General features: G+C 45.0%; 1 protein-coding gene across 1 annotated transcript in view; it reads right to left on the minus strand.

Annotated features, from left to right (window-relative positions):
- Window positions 1-16,689, minus strand: part of Tgfbr3 (transforming growth factor, beta receptor III) — a 183,063-nt gene that overhangs the window by 149,374 nt on the left and 17,000 nt on the right. Inside the window, exon 2 of the mRNA NM_011578.4 lies at window positions 10,254-10,410. Within this exon, the coding sequence (NP_035708.2) occupies window positions 10,254-10,320 (67 nt within the window). The 5' untranslated portion in view covers window positions 10,321-10,410. The remainder of the gene's footprint in view (window positions 1-10,253; window positions 10,411-16,689) is intronic.

A 16,689-nucleotide genomic window follows, 5' to 3' on the forward strand; every position in this document is an offset into this window, starting at 1 on the left:
CCCCTGCTACAGGGAGGATTCAGAACTGCATCACGGGGAACTGTGGTAATGAAGTGTTCCCGTGAAACAGACTGTTGAGAAGGATCTGGCGTGGATTCAGAACTCTTCAGCTGGGGAACGGTACTGATAAAGAAGAGAGAGGAAGACTGAAATTTGCTGAATAAACTGCTGTTAAAAGGACTGGTGGTCACGTCGTTCTTGCTGGTCGAGAGTGGGCGCGACAATTGGTGGCCCGTACGGGGAACCGACTCCCCCACCGAGTTCAGAACTTTCAGCAGTCAGTGGTTGCCGGCAGGGTAAGTTCAAGGTGAGTGAAACTTGCGACCCCAGGAGTTTGGGAAGCACCTCGGATAAAATAGAGGTGAGCATAAAGTTGCCAGGAAGTAGGCACAAAGTAACCCAGGAGTTTGGGAAGGACCTCGGATAAAATAGAGGTGAGCATAAAGTTGCCAGGAAGCAGGCACAAGGTAACAAAAGGTTCCCGGCTTTGGGACAAGTTAAGGTTCCCGGTTTGGGGACAAGTTAAGGAACTATGATAACCTCAGTGTAGTGATCAATAGATCCTCGCTGTGTAGTTATGCTTTTTTCTCCCATTGACCCTTTGTGGGTAGGTCTGATAGTTTTGGTCTTGTTTGTTCTGATATATGGACTCTGTTACTGTTTGAATCGAGAGGCAGTCAAGACAGGTCAGAAAATCCTTACAGAGCAACAAGAAAGTATGTCGGAAGAGGAAAAGGGCTTAAAAAGAAAAAGGAAAAAGAAAGGAGACACAGTGTTATCAGGTGGACAGAAAGGACAAAATAAAAGAGCTGAGGCGGAAGAGGAAGGCGAATTAGCTTCTGCGCCTCCTCCCTATGCCTCCTCGGCAGCCATCTATGGGCAGACCTTCTGTCCGGAGGTCTGGAAAGAGGATAGATTCTCCTTGCTGGGATGTCCTATTTTCACTGATCAAGCTAAATTTGCATGGGATAGAGATATGCTGCTTGATCAAGGTAGATTTGCACAACAACAGACAGGATATCCAGTGCAGGTGTTTGAGCAGGTGAATCAGATTCCTATAAGGGCGTGGAAATCATTGCCTAACAGAGGGGAAGTTAGTGAAAACTTGACTCTCATATTGACTCCCCAGATGGACACACAGGTGATTGAGGTTATGGTCTCATCACCACGAGGTATTGTGTCCATCCCCCCTGGGGATCGAGTAGATCAGGTGTTGACTTGGGCGAGAAGGTCTGTTTGTGTTTCCACAGGACCAGACAGAACCTCTTTGGGAGCCGGAGAGATTGATGAGACGCTGCAAGAATGAGGCTCCTGATCCAGTTGCCCCTGTGGATGTGGTGGATGATCCCACAAGCACAAAGGATGGAGCCGAGATGAGAGATCCTTTCGGTATTCCAGAAGCCGATACCAGCTCGACATGACATTCAAATTTTTCCACGCTTTTTGATCCCTGAATTCCCCTTAAAGATATAGCCCCTCTGGCTATCTATCCCTTGCTTCAGGGAAGATGAGCGGGGATGAGAGCCCTGGGATGTATGCTTGTTATAGTGTGTGTGTTTTTTGTGTTTGGCACATGTGTTAGGTGCAGAGTGTGCGGCCCGCACTTTCGCCATGGTAGCGTAGGCTTTTGCTGCAGTGGAGGCGGGACAATCTCCTCAGATTCGGTTTGCCGCTCTAAAAGAAATTATGCTGCGTTATGCCGTGGGGTGCGAGGCTAAGCACTGCACAGAGGATAGCTTGCTGTTGGCATCCTGTGGAAGGCACGTCTGATTGCATGAAGGTTCAGTGTCCTAGTTCCCTTCCCCCAGGAAAAATGACACGGGAGCTGGCCAAGACCTCTCTGGGTGATGAGCCTAAGGGATGGTTTTGTGTAGGGCCCCTATGCTTGCACACTGGGGATCAGACCTCTACCTTCACCCATGAGGCTTGCTTGCAGCAATTAAGATCTGGCCATAGGTTAATTAACATCCTGGCCTTTTGATGCACCTGCCACAAGCAAAACACAATCTCCCCAGGTGTGGCTTGGCATGATAGAGAAGTAGTCAGTGATAAGACTCCCTGGGCATGTCACCAACCTAAGACAGGGATCAAACCAATGCTGTTTGTCACCCAAGGACGGGTAAGGGGCATGGCTGCGGGGGGCTATCTACAGACATTCTCTCTGCCAAAAAAGAAAAAAAGGGGGAATTGTGGGGAGCGGGTGTGGCGGCAGTCCCAAAGGCGCCAGAGACTGCAGCTAAGTCATATGACTTGCACCTGACTTCCTCATATAAGACACAAACATCTTGAGTGCTGCGCAGGTGTACCAGGATACAGGTGAATCCAATTTGGTGGAGATTTGCCCCTGCTGCCCTGATTAGCTGAAGCCTCGTGACTGGCGAGGGGGCGTGGCCTGCAGTGCGTGGATGAGAGAGAGTATAAAAGGAGTGAGAGGCCCAGGGTTCGGGGGAGATATAAAAACAAGGGAGATATAAAAACAAGGGAGATATATAAACAAGGGAGATATAAAAACAAGGGAGATATAAACAGGGGAGATATAAACAAGGGAGATATAAACAAGGGAGATATATGGAGAAAGAAGAAACAGGACTGAATAAATGTGTGCAGAAGGATCCTGTAGCAGCGTCGTTCTTCCTGGCCAGTTGAGCGCGCGCAACATATACAGTATCACAGAGAACGCAGCCCAAATGCAGACCACTGCAGCCACTCCAGCTCTTTTTCAAAAACACTAATTTGCTCTTTGGAATAGATGGGCCATCATAGGTAGGGCAGTGAAATGGTTCAGCATGCAAAGAACCTGCCACCAAGCCTGATGACCAGAGCTCAATTGTCAAGACCCATATGGATGGACTCCCCCAAGCAGACTTCTGACTTACACATGTATGCTGTGGTACACACATGTACACACACACCACACCAAATAAATACAATTAAAAATAGAATAAACATAAAATTTAGTGCTCTGATGATGGCTGGTACTTCACTGACAGCAGGCTTTCTCTATATATCAAAAAGAAATATTAAACACAAAAGTAAAGAATTAAAGACAAAAATAACTACAGGCTATCCTAGTTATGTGTCTATGGCTATGAAGACCAAGGCAACTTATAGAAGAAAGTTCTATATCTTCTACTGGAGCTGAGGCCTTACATCCTTAGCCACAAGCAAGAGGCAGGGGCTGGGAATGGTGTGGACATTTGAAACCTCAAAACCTGTTCCCAAAGGCACAGCTCCTCCAACAAGGCCACACCTCCTAATCCTTCCCAAACAGCTTCACCAACTGCTGACCAAATATCCAAATATATGAGTCTATGGGGGTTGTTCTCATTCGAACCACTAAAGAACCCAAATCAACTCCTGTGTCCCAAGACCTCAAGGCTGGCAAGAGGAGTTGTTCTCACTCTGTTGTGAAGCTTTAAGACTGCAACCCAACCCTTGATCCTTTTGGCTGCTGTGGCTATTTCTGTATTTGTTATTGTTGTTGTTGTTGTTGTTGTTGTTTTGTGGTGGCCTTGGGTTAGATAGTTGATTGTTCCCCATTCTGAAATCCATGACTCATTGATGCAAAATCTAGAGCATTTAGAAGATAAATGGGTAAAGAAAATGAGGCACATGACCTAGTGGAGGACCACACAGCCCCCCCCCCCCCCAGCCTCAAAGAAAGAAATCCCCTCAGACCTACAGCACAGATAAAACTGTAGGGTGTTAAGTGAAATAAGCAGGACAGGAAATGAAAGATACTGCATGATCTCACTCATGCGCAGAACCTCAAAGAATCAAACACATAGAAACAGAGAATCAAACCCTGGTTGCCTGAGGCTGAGATGGAGGGGGTGGGGACTGTGGAGAGATCAGTCAAAAGATAAAAAGTCTTGGGAGGAAAAGGCTTGAGATCTCCAAAGTATCACGGAGGCTGTAAGTCAGTGATAATGTACTAAGGACATGAAATGCTGAGGCGGGGCCAGGAGAGAACTCCACCCAGGCAGCTGAGGCTCTTGCTGCCCGACCAGACAATCTGAGTCTGATCCCTAGAATTCACTTGATAGAAAATGAGAACCAATCCCTGAAAGTTGTCTACAGATCACAGTGAACTGTGCACATACACATGTGCTCTCGCACGCAGACACACACACACTTATTAATTTTTTTAATTGCTGAGAGTAAGTTCTACTTCTTACAACAGGCAAACAAAAGTGGTAAATATAGGACCCAGCGAGATGGCTCGGTGGGTAGAGGCACTTGCTGCCAAGCCTAATGAAATAAGTTCTATCTCCAGGTAGCATAGGATGGAAGGAAAGACCTGGATCTCACAAGCTGTCCATTGACCTTCACACATCAATCATGGCCTGTATACCCATACACAGTAATAGATCAATTAGGCTTTTAAAAGGGAGAGGTGATTCAAATATTAAATATGACATCTCCTAATATAAACTCACATAATATTTATATATTAAAATGTCATATTGGACCCCACAAACCTATCTTTATTGTCAACTAAAAAAATAAATTGAATATCAATGTCTTTGGAACAGCATACTCTAGTATTCTTGGTTTTGCTAGGTTTTTTTTTTTTTTTTTTAGGGGTTGTTGTTGTTTGAGATGGTGTCATATAGTCAGCTAGCCTTAACCTTGAATTTGTCATAGTTGATCCATTTGTAACATGGGTTAAAATATTGGCCATAGAGGCCATGGCAAAGACAGCAGCAGTGACAAATGTTGAATGACAAGATCATGCACTTTCTGTAAGGATTAAATGAACAGATCTATGTCTTGGGCCCAGGAAAGCAGCAGGCTTCAGTTAGGAGAAGCGAGGTGCCGTGTGTGTGTGTGGGGGGGGGGGGGGGGAAAGGGGGAGGGGCATTGTAACACATGGTACCACAGGTTGTCTGTGTTTGAGTTCTACTTGGACCGAGAACTGAATCAATCTTTCGAAATCACTCAGTCTAAGCCCCAACATTCTCACTTTAGAAATGAAGAGACCAAGACCTACGCATCTGAGGCTGCTGGAGGTTCCAATGAAATGGGAGGTACAGACACCATCCTGAAAAAAAACTGGCAGCTACCGGGAGGGTCTAATTATTAGTTTAGATGCTCTCCAAGCTCCAGCTTGGCCCAGCTAGTATCTCAGCTTGCTGTCTGTCACCAGGATACCGGACTTCAAAGCTTGCTCAGCAGGAAAGCAGTGTAGATGAAAACCATCTCTGCTTCCCCGTGGACTGCACCTGGAATTCCAGGTGCATCCAAATGGAAATGAGACAAAGTGTGTGTCCAGGTTGTGGGCAAGCTTCCAAGAGGACACACCTGGACACCACATCAAGTCAGGAATGAAGAAGGCCCTGGCACCACAACAGGGGAGGCTTTGCAGAACTCACCTCAAAGACCTCTCCTGACCTGGCACATGCCTGCCAGCAAACGCAGCCAAAGCCCTGTCTTCTAGCCAAACTGATTTCCCGAAATTCTCTCTGCATGCCTTTTCCTCATTACTAGGACAAGGGAGACACAGTCCTGCTGGTCACTGGCAGACCTCAGAAGCAACAACCACTATTGTTTTTAGAGATGTGTAGTAGTCTTTAAAGTGAAAGCAGACTTGAGCTTATGGGACAAGCATTAGTTTTCGAGCTTCTTGCTTTCCTGATGTTAGATCACAGGATGTACAATAAGGGGCCAGTCAACAGCCTGTGGTAATTTCTAATAAAAAGGCACCCTGCTTCTTACATGGTATATCTTTCAAGAGCAGAGCCCTCACTTTCACAATGCCATGTAATACCAAGTAGAGAAAGACTTGGGGGATAAAGGATAGATAGTTTTTTTTTTTCAAACTAGTTGGTAACCTGAGTCATGGCTGGCTGCCACCTGCCTGCTTCACCTTGCTCTTCCCCAACACAAGCAGAGCGCGAAAGATTTCTACAGAAGGGCCCCACCGAGCCCATGGGGTAAACACACAAACCCTGCTGTGTCTTGCATGCTTGCCCTGCCCCATGAAAAGCCCATACAAGCCATTTTTACCACATTCATCCTGCCTGCTCTCCAGCAGTCTTGGGATATGGCCACGAGGTTCTTTGTGTGAAATGAAAATGAAGACAACCAAGGTCATTATATCTCTCTGGGCGCATGCCACTCGGGCACTACTCACCTGGTACTTAATCAAGCTAAGAGTTTCATTCATTCCACATGTGGGCTCTCCTCCTGGGGCACCCCAATAGGGCAGCAATGGCCTGCATTTCACTGCCAAATACCTAGGCTCAAGTGCCTAGTTTCCCACTCGGAAGTCGCAGGACTTTGCACAAGTCATTAACTAAACTGAGGCTCGGTTTCTTATTTGAAGATAATCATGGGTTAAGTTGTCTTAATAACACACACACACAGGAACTGACACACACAAGGCATACACACACATATACACACACAGACATACATGCACTCATGTACGGATACACACACACACACACACACACACACACACACACACACACACACACTAGCCTGCAGCCCTCCCGCCTGGAAACTGGCTGTATTCTCAGCTTCAGGAAGAGGGTAGGAGGTGCTTAGATTCATAACTTAAGCGGGGTATGCCTCTCACCTCAGAGGACTGAAGAACAGCAGGACCAAAGCACAAAATGAAATCCAAAGCTCTGCTCTGAAACTCAGTATCCCCAGAGTCCACTCCCCTCCTTCACTCCCAAACCAGCCTTGCTTTATGCCCATAAAATTTTCAGAGAGTCTTCTCGCCAGAAGACAGAGTCCATGCTCAAGTGAAACCCATCATCACTTTCTCAAGCACCTTTCAGGCAGGGCAGCTTGGTACACACCGTTAATCCCAGCACTCAGGTGACAGAGACCAGCAGATCTCTGTGAGTTTGAGGCCTGCCTGGTCTAATACAGTGAGTTCCAGGACAGCCAAAGTTTCAAAGTAAGACTGTTTCAAAACAGTAGCAACAAAAGGAAGCCAAACAAAAGCAAATACTCTCAACGTTCTCTTAATATAGAAACAAAAAGGCTCAGTCACCAAACTTAAAGTAATCTATGTACCACTAACTGCTGCTCCTTAGCTGGGTAGCCCTTGAAGGAACAGCTAGTCTTTCTGCAGTTCTGTTCCTTCACCTAAGAATTATGGGTAATCACAGTATTCACATTGTTCTGGAAATGAAATGATGTCATATGTAAGAAGCACTGCAGGGCAGCGGTGGTGGCGCACGCCTTTAATCCCAGCACTCGGGAGGCAGAGGCAGGCAGATTTCTGAGTTTGAGGCCAGCCTGGTCTACAGAGTGAGTTCCAGGACAGCTAGGGCTACACAGAGAAACCCTGTCTCGAAGAAAAAGAAAGAAAGAAAGAAAGAAAGAAAGAAAGAAAGAAAGAAAGAAAGAAAGAGAAAAAGAAGCATTGAAGGGTGGGGCTTAGCATACAGTAATCACTCTATAAGTTTTCATTATTATGATCTTCTTGAAGTTCAACTCAGCCAGAATACTCCAAGAAACATTTTGGGACGTAAACTGAGTCTATGTCACACACTATTGAAAGGGGCTGGTATGCGGCCCAGTCAGTGCTTGCCTAACATGTTGGAGGTCCCCAGCATCATATAAATTGGCCATAAGGACACGCGTCAATAATTTCAGCACTCTAAAGCCAGAGGCACAAAGATCAGCAGTTCAAGGTCATCCTTAGCCGCTGACAAACTTGAGGGACAGAGAAGCAAGCTGGCATACATCGGCACAGGCAGGAACTATTTCTCCTCCATTCATTCGCCCTTACTGGGTTGCACAAAATGACACCAGCTAATGAACTTCTACACTTAAAAAGCCTTCCTACGGATTAGCACCCAGTCAGTAAAATGTTTGTCTTGCAAGCATGATGACCTGAGTTCAATCCCCAGACTGTCCCCAGAACCCACACTTTAAAAGCTGAGTGTGGCTCGGCTGTAATCTCACCAATGTCAAGTAAGAGTCAGGTCAGGGGTGGGGGGGCTGGAGAGATGGCTCAGTGGTTAAGAGCACTGACTGCTCATCCAGAGGTCCTGAGTTCAATTCCCAGCAACCACATGGTGGTGGCTCACAAACGTCTGTAATGGGGTCTGGTGCCCTCTTCTGGTGTGTCTGAAGAGAGCATTGGTGGTGTACTCATATTTATTAAATAAATAAATAAATCTTTAAAAAAATAAAAATAAAAAGAGTCAGATGGGTGCCCTGGGCTCACTTGGATTGCCAATCTACCTACTTGGTGAGTTCTGGGCCACTGAGAGACCTGTCTCAGCAAAAGGGCACCGAGCCTGAAAAGAGACACCTGGATTGTCCTCTGGCCTACATACACACATACATGCTCATACATGCATGCTCATGCACACACACACACACACACACACACACACTCACAACCCATAAAAACAGAAGAGGCACCCGCCCCTCTGCTTTCCTACCAGGTGCCCTGTGAGTCTACAAAATCCGTGGCTCTATTGTATTTTCTACTTTTGCAAAACTTTGGATATATATGAGACTAAGTGTATATATTTCTTCTTTTTCTTTCTCCCCCATCCCCCTCTTATGTTCTGAAAGAGAAAGGAGGGTGTTTGGCAAGAGTGATTCACTGTCAAAACTATCAAGGCTACACAAGCCGTCATGCTCACAGCTTTCCCATGGAGCCGCTCTCCGTGACGTGACATCAGTAAGAGCAGAACCCCTGTGTCAAGACCCCAGGCACAGTTCGACACCTTATCACAGCAAGTGTGCCTCCTCTCGCCCACCGCTTGATCCATTTTAACAGTAAGACTCATTTTTGCTGAGCACGCTGGCATAGATCTTGAATCCTTCTACTCAGAAGGCAGAGGTAGGTGGGTCTCTGTGTGTTCCAGGATAGCCTAGGCAACATAGAGGGACCCTATCTCAAAAAAATAAAAATAAAGAAAAGAAAGAGAAAGAAAAGATCCATTTTATTGCATACCCTGAAAGGCAAACAATTCTTCAACAGTGACACAAAGTGAAACTGCTGACAGAGAGCCACACAGACAGAGCGGGCAGTTCAAGTTCACATACTGGCATTTAAAACAACAACAGAAAGAAGGAAAGAAAAAAAGAATCAATAAAAAACATTAAGAACTTTCTTTCAAAATGTCTACAGTGGTTGGGGGTAGCATTCTGATCTCCAGTCTCACACATCTTTCTACCAACTGGCCTTCCCACAGTCTGTCTGCACAGTCCCTGTCTGCCTCCGGAAGCCTCCGTGGTCAGATGTTATCTTCCACCCACCACACAAAATGCAAAACGTAAAAATCTGGACCCGCTACACAACTTCGTGTAAATGAACTATGTATCTCCATATCTCATTTTATCTCCTACTAAATGGCACACTTCTCTCAGAGCTTTGATTACCAGAGCTTATGGAACTATTTTGTTCGAGTTTATATACGATATATACCAAAGGCTGGCTGGAGTACACGTTTAGGTCGGTGCTGTCCTTGTTGAGAACTGCCCGTTTCCAGAACTGATACAATGAATTGCTTTTATATAGCTCATTACAGAACAAGTGCACACAATGATAAAATAGAGCGAATTAACCTTCCAAATGTGTTAAATGATGATACCCCTAACACTCCCCCAAAGCGTTGCCCTTACATTCTGACAGCCTCTGGGAAACATAAGCGCGCTCTCTCTCTCTCTCTCTCTCTCTCTCTCTCTCGCGAGCGATCTCTCTCTCTCACTCTCTCTCTCTCTCTCTCTCTCTCTCTCGCTCTCTCTCTCTCCTTCAGTGCTGAAGCTGGCACTGACAGCCTACTTCTCAGACCCTCTCTCTGGGTCTTAAAGAATGCTTATTAATATGTCCGAAGCAGCTGAAACTAGACGCCTCCCTTCCCCAAATCTCACGATAAGGATGTTACCTCTATATCAAAAGATCTATTTATTTTATAAAAACATTCTTTTAAGAGAATAAAAAGACCCTTACAATTCTTATTTTGCTCTTAACTATGCCTGTAACAAAATTCAAATGGGGCTCTTTGTTATCTGCCTACCTCAACAGAGGTTAGCTGGGTCCCGTGTCATGACATTAGAATGTCTAGCCCCAGCTTAGTAAACTACAACACAGGAAAACATATTATGTATCAGTATGATAGTCAAATATTTTATTTACCTAAATAACATAAATATTCACATTTTACATAAGATAATATGGACTAAATATTTTTAGCCAAAGAGACTGAGGGGAGAAGGAAATAGGAATTCAAGAGAAGGTTAAGAGCCTCCCAATTGAGAAGGTGCATTACCTGCGGTGGCCAGGCAGGCGCTCATCAGGACAAACACAGGGACCATGTGGTGGGATGTCACTGCCATCTCTCCAACAGCCTTTGGTTCTTCAGCTGGATGGCAAGTGTGGCAAGTCGGGTGTAGCCTTAAGATCCTTCTCTGCAATGTTCAACTTGCCTAGAAAAATAAACAAATTTCAGTAAGAAAACAGTGTTGAAATTTCGCTAGTGAACACACATGTCATATGTAAAAAGTTAAATGGAGAATTTCTGAAAAGTATCGAAGAGAAACAATTTGTCCTGAAAAAGACCGGGGCAGCCCTCAGGCAAATTGGGGTGGACAGTGACTGTTAACAAAGACTCTTACAGAGAGTAGTTTTAAAAGTGACATGCTTATACTTCACATACTAAACATGAGGCAGGGTCTCACTATGTTTCCCAGGCTAGCCCAACATTCTTGGGTTCAAGTCCCTCCTGTTTCAACCTCCCTGAATGGCTAGCATCACAGGAATGTACCAACACACTCAAGTAGATCTTTGGTTCTGTGTGGAGTTTTTAGGACCGTGACAGACACGCCAGGCAGACACCTGTCATATCAGCAGTAACAATGTACACAGTCAGGGACACTGGACATGCAGTTCCAAGAGCCAGCAAGCAGAAATAGTTCTTAGAGACTGAGCCTCACCATGGCGAGGTTACCACTAAGATCAACTTCAATTGCACTGAGAGTCAATCTGCAGAGAGAAAAAAACAAAAAACAAACAAACAAACAAAAAACAACAAAAAACAAAAAAAGAACAGAAAGAACAAAACTCATATTTCAACTCTTCACCTCTTCACCAATATTAAAAAGGAGAAAGGGCTTTGCTGCCTCTCTGCCACATTGCAGAAAAACTCAGTCCTGGGCCATGTGATCCAGAAGCCTCTTTCTAACCATTTCTGGTTCCTGTCTAGAGCTCTGTCAAGGTTGTATTGCTGTTGCTTTACGTGTGTGTGTGTGTGTGTGTGTGTGTGTAGTGGGTCTCTGTGTGTCTGGATCTGTGTGTGTCTGGGTCTGTGTGTGAGTGTGGTTTGTTTGAGGCAAGGTCTCACTGTAGTCCTGGTAGGTCTGTACTCACTCTGTAGAACAGGCTGGCCACAAACTCACAGAGATCCACCTGCCTCTGACCCCTGAGTTCTGGAATTAAAGGTGTGGCCGTCATCTAGCTGAGATTTGTGACTGATATGTGTATCGGGGGAGGGGAGGTTGTTGCTTTGTTTGAGACAGTTGAAATATATATATGTATGTGTGAGAGAGAGAGACAGAGATGCAGAGGGAGAAAGAGAGACAGAGACAGAGAGAGGCACAGAGAGAGAGAGAGAGAGAGAGCGCGCACCCAGGTTTATAAGGTGCCACACATATAATACGCTATCAATCAAAAAATATCAGCTATTTTGATCACTACCCCATTCTCTTTGAGGTCTTCTTGCTGATAACTGAAAAGATCGGAGTGTGGTCGGTCATTCATGTAATTCTTAGCTCCTGCCCAACAAGTTTTGTGTATTGCCACAGGGAGAAAGAAGTCAAGGTCAAGGGAGAACAAAGTTACCAGCAATGCTGACAAGTTAGAAAACTTATTTGAAAGCCACGAAATTTACTTCAGCTAACCCCTGGAAGCCTCGCCTTTCTCTCACCATCAGATAAATGGAAATGTCTGTTTGCTTAAGAACTCGACAACAACACTGAGAGTTTGTCTCCCGTTTTTCCTCTTCAAAAATTAGATTTCCTAAATGGGTTAATAAGCTGGAGAGTTTGTTTCCAGGTTTTTTTCTTCAAAAATTAGATTTCCTAAACGGGTTAATAAAGAGAAATCTCCCTGAAAGAATATACCATTTCAACGAACACCAACAGAAATCTTACTAAAGCAAAGACCCATAAGGAGCACTGAGAAGATGGTTTACAGGAGGATTTTTATGGAGCAAATAACCACAGGCAGCCCAGGGCGCGCGTCACCTCTGCTCACATCTGTGCAGGGCCTGTGGGGCTGCGCTGCAATAATCCAGGAGCTTACACCAGTCCTGAAGGAACCATGGAAAGAAAGGCAAATGGCCCTATTAAAAATACGGCCTGCAAATTGCTGACAAGAATATTGGGCAATTATATAATTATTATATAATCGAGCCAAGCTAAACAGTTTGATGCCCAAAGGCAACCACAGCAAGTTCACTCCGGATCTCGAGACATCTCCGAGGAAGTGCAGGACAAGTTGAGACTCCACACAGCTGTGGTGAACAAAGAAGGAGCTTCTTTGAGCTGAAGCCCCTCTTTATGAGAACGTGTTCGAAAAGAAAGCAAACTGCGAGGGTTTTTTTTTTTTTTTTTTTGTCTAATCTCCCCAGTGTGCTGACAGAGTTCTAGGGCCTGGGAGGACAGGAAGGGAATCCCAGGGGTCCCACCTGGCTGATGTCCAGCCAAGACTACAGACCAGAGCTGTGGCATGACTCAGGAATCCAGCCCCTCAGCTGAATGCTGGGTGGAGCCAGGCCTCCATAATTGTGTACCTCTGAAATAAAACCAGAAAACACCAACTCCTCTTTCAGGTGAGGTTCTGTCATAGTCACTTAGCTGCTGACCCGCCTTGACATCATGAAATCTCTTTGGGCTCATGAGCTGTGTGAGTGCGTAAGTAGAACCACTGAGACCCTGGAACAATCTGGAGGCGACTGCAGAGTGATCTCTTTGCTCGCCACCCAAAGCTTCACAGCAGTGTGCTCCACTGCTGGGGATGGGAGCCTTTAGCACCACAAATTAGCAGAAGAAAACAGGGGGGGGGGGGCACTCACAGGTTAAAAACAAAGAAGAATGTGCCGCTTGCTAAGTCTGTTGATTTCGGAGCATGCTGTGTTTACTTCTGAGACCATTAATCAGAGCTGGCTGCTGCACATTCCTGAGAACCAGCAAAGCATTTGGGTAAATACAGGGATTAGCTGAGGAAAGCCTGCTCAACCAAATCCTTGACAGCACCACGAATCTAGACCCACGCTCCAAAGGAGCTACTTAGAAAAGCCTAGACTAAGGAAGGAATGTGTGTGTGTGTGCGTGTTTGTGTCTATCTGTGTGTGTTTGTGTGTCCGTCTGTGTGGTGTGTGTCTGTCTCTGTGTATCTGTGTGTGTGTGTGTGTGTATATTTGTGTGTGTGATGTGTGTATGTCCCTCCGTGTGTGTGTGTGTGTGTGTGTGTGTGTGTGTGTGTGTGTGGTATGTCTCTGTCCGTGTGTGGTGTGTGAGCATCTGTCAATTTGTGTGTGTGGTGTGTGTGTGTGTGTGTGTGTATCTGGTATATGTATATGTGTGTGTCTATGTATATTTGTGTGTGTATATTTATCCATCTGTGTGTGTGTGGTGTGTATGTGTTTGTCTGTGTGTATCGTTGTATATGTGTCTCTATATATAATATATTATATATATTTGTGTGTGTACATGTGTGTATGTTCCTCTGTGTGTGTGGTGTGTCTCTGTCTGTGTGTGGTATGTGTGCATCTGTCAATCTGTGTGTGTGGTGTGTGTCTGTATGTGTATCTGTGTATGTATATGTATGTGTCTATGTACATTTGTGTGGGTGTATGGGGGCATGTATGACACCATGTACATGTATGTACATGTGTGTACATGTGCATTGGGCAGCCCATGCAGATGTCAGAAAACAACTTTGTGAAGTCCTTTCTCTTCCAGCTCTGAGTCAGTTTAAGAATCTAACTCAGTCATCAGGTGTAGGCTATGCACAGCAAGCACATTTACTGTTAGACCATCTTGATGGCCCGGAAGATTTTGTTTGTTTGTTTTAATGAAGGGAAAACATTGTTTTTAGAGGGAAATGTGGCAAAATGGATGTCTGGTAGCCAGGAAGAAAAAAATGTGCTAGCTATTCTTAAGATGGCTAAGTACAGGACACCTTTCAAAGTGAGACATAATTCACAATTAACTTGTAACTGTTCAGTTACTCAGTTAAGAAAGGCAGTCTTAAGCCGGGTGTGGTGGCACACGCCTTTAATCCCAGCACTTGGGAGGCAGAGGCAGGCGGATTTCTGAGTTCGAGGCCAGCCTGGTCTACAAAGTGAGTTCCAGGACAGCCAGGGTTACACAGAGAAACCCTGTCTCGAAAAACCAAAAAAAAAGAAAAAAAAGAAAAAAAAGAAAAGAAAGGCAGTCTTTACATACTTGAAAGCTTGACATATAATAAATAACTGTTTAAAGTCAGCTAGCTAGAGAGTGACTACGACCAAAGAATGTTATATGAATATGTATAAAGGTTATTTCAAAACAACTATTATTTCGGACCAGAGAAATGACATGGCATATTGTGGCACACATGTGCCTGCAATAATAATAATAACAACAACAATAATAATAATAACAATAACAATAATGTTAAATCATACAAAGGAAACCATACTTTATACAACTGATCTATATTAATTTGAAAAGTGTTTTAAATTAGCATAAGTAACTTTTGAAGTTGGAAGCATTTGACTTCACGAGTGAAGAGGGGCCCCAAACGGCAAGATGAACACTTGCCCAGAATAACACAGTAAGGTCAGGACTAGAGACAAGATCTTTTCCATGATCACTGCACTGACCACCACCACTACTCTGCTCTACAAGCAGGCCGCCATTCACCTCCAACATTCCATCTCTGAAACAGAAGGGCAGGGGCTGGCAGTGCTGACAGCAAATACTGACACAGACCCTACACAAAGCACTACTTACTATAACTACGACTTGAGTCTGGACCACAGGGGCAGCTATGATGAACAGGCAGCCTGACGAGGACAAATTCTGGAGTTTTTCACAGCAAGGACACAGACCTGAGTGGTGATGTCTCCTGATACTGACAGGAATCAGACCTGCAGGTCATTTGAAGATCTTGTTCTCATGAGGGCAAGAGAGCTAGCTGACTCTGTCTCCTGCAGATGGTGGCTCTAGGTGGCCCAGGGAGAGCAGTGCTGGGGAGCTTACCCCTGCAGTGTAGACAAGGAAGAGCTGCCACACTTAACCGGCTCAGCTGCCACCCAGGCCCAGATCCAGGGCTCTGAATTGGCCCACCCAAAAATCTATATCATCTGTGAGCTGTTGAGATGTGTGAAATGCAAATCTGCAGGATCTCCACGACACAGGGCAGCAACAAGATAACCAGAGGCGTCTCGGTGAGGACCCAGTATTGATGGCGTCACAGAAAACAGATGCCTTGAACCACACCAACGACTCATAGCAATGAACATTTGCAAGTAAGGATGTGTGGACAGAGGGGTGTACTTCAGGACACACTGCCACAGATTACAGTTTCCACAAAGAGATGCCTTCTATGCATGTGTTTTTTATTTGGAGGCGGGGAACACTGCAAGAGTGAAGGGCAGATATGAGGGGATAGGGAGATAAACAGGACTGGGGTTCAGTATGCGAAACTCACAAAGAATCGATAAAAAGGTTTTTAAAAAGTGTGCTCAACTCTGCCCAGCAAGATCTTTTACATTTTTTATTTTATTTATTATCAGTGTGCTTGTTGTATGTGTCTGTGTGTGCATGTATATGTGTGCATACATGTGTGGTGTGCATATGTGTGCATGCATTTAAGTATATGTGCATGTGTGTGTGGTATGCATGTTGTGTGTGTGCATATGTGTACATGCATGTGTGCAAGCATGTGTGTACATGATACTACACTCACTCACGAGACAGTCAGAGAACACCTTGAGTCAGTTCTCTTCTTCCACCATGGGTCTCAGGGATTGAACTTGGGTTGTCAGTAGTCAGTACTTACTGGCTGAGAGAGCTCACAGGGACTGATACAGTGAGTGGAATTACAACGGTGGAGAGTGGGGGTGGGGTGGGGTGTGGTTCTGTTGGTAGAATGCTTGTTTACCTCACATAAAGTCCTACATTCCACAGTACCACATAAAGCAGGCATCCTGGTTTATGCCTGAACTCACAGCACTGCAGAGGCAGAGGCAGAAGGATCAAGAAGTCCAACATCATCTGTTGCTACGTAGCAAGCTCCAGGCCAGCCTAGGCTGTATGCAACCACTACTCAAAACATCAAAAAGGGAAAATTGACCTGGCCTGAACTTCAGTAATAAGTTATCCCCGAGTTTCCAATGGCTTAGAAATGAATAGACTGGGCAAAATGGCTCAGCAGGCAAAAGTACACGTGCTGTACAAACCCAGAGACCTGAATCTAATCCCTGGAATAAAAGGAGAGAGCCGACGCATGGAAGTTGTTCTTTAACCTTCCACATGAATGTCACGACACAGCCACACCCGAGGTCACATGCACACACCCGAGCTTGTCCATGCATGCGCACACACATACATACACACTAAAAATTTTAAATGTTTCAACTTTGTCAGTTAGATGATTTTCTCTTCTTTTCTCTTCTCTTCTTTCCTTTTTGTGATAAAAACACAGGTTTGAAAATGGTT

The sequence above is a fragment of the Mus musculus genome, chromosome 5 (assembly GCF_000001635.26).
Source record: "Mus musculus strain C57BL/6J chromosome 5, GRCm38.p6 C57BL/6J".
Taxonomy (NCBI): domain Eukaryota; kingdom Metazoa; phylum Chordata; class Mammalia; order Rodentia; family Muridae; genus Mus; species Mus musculus.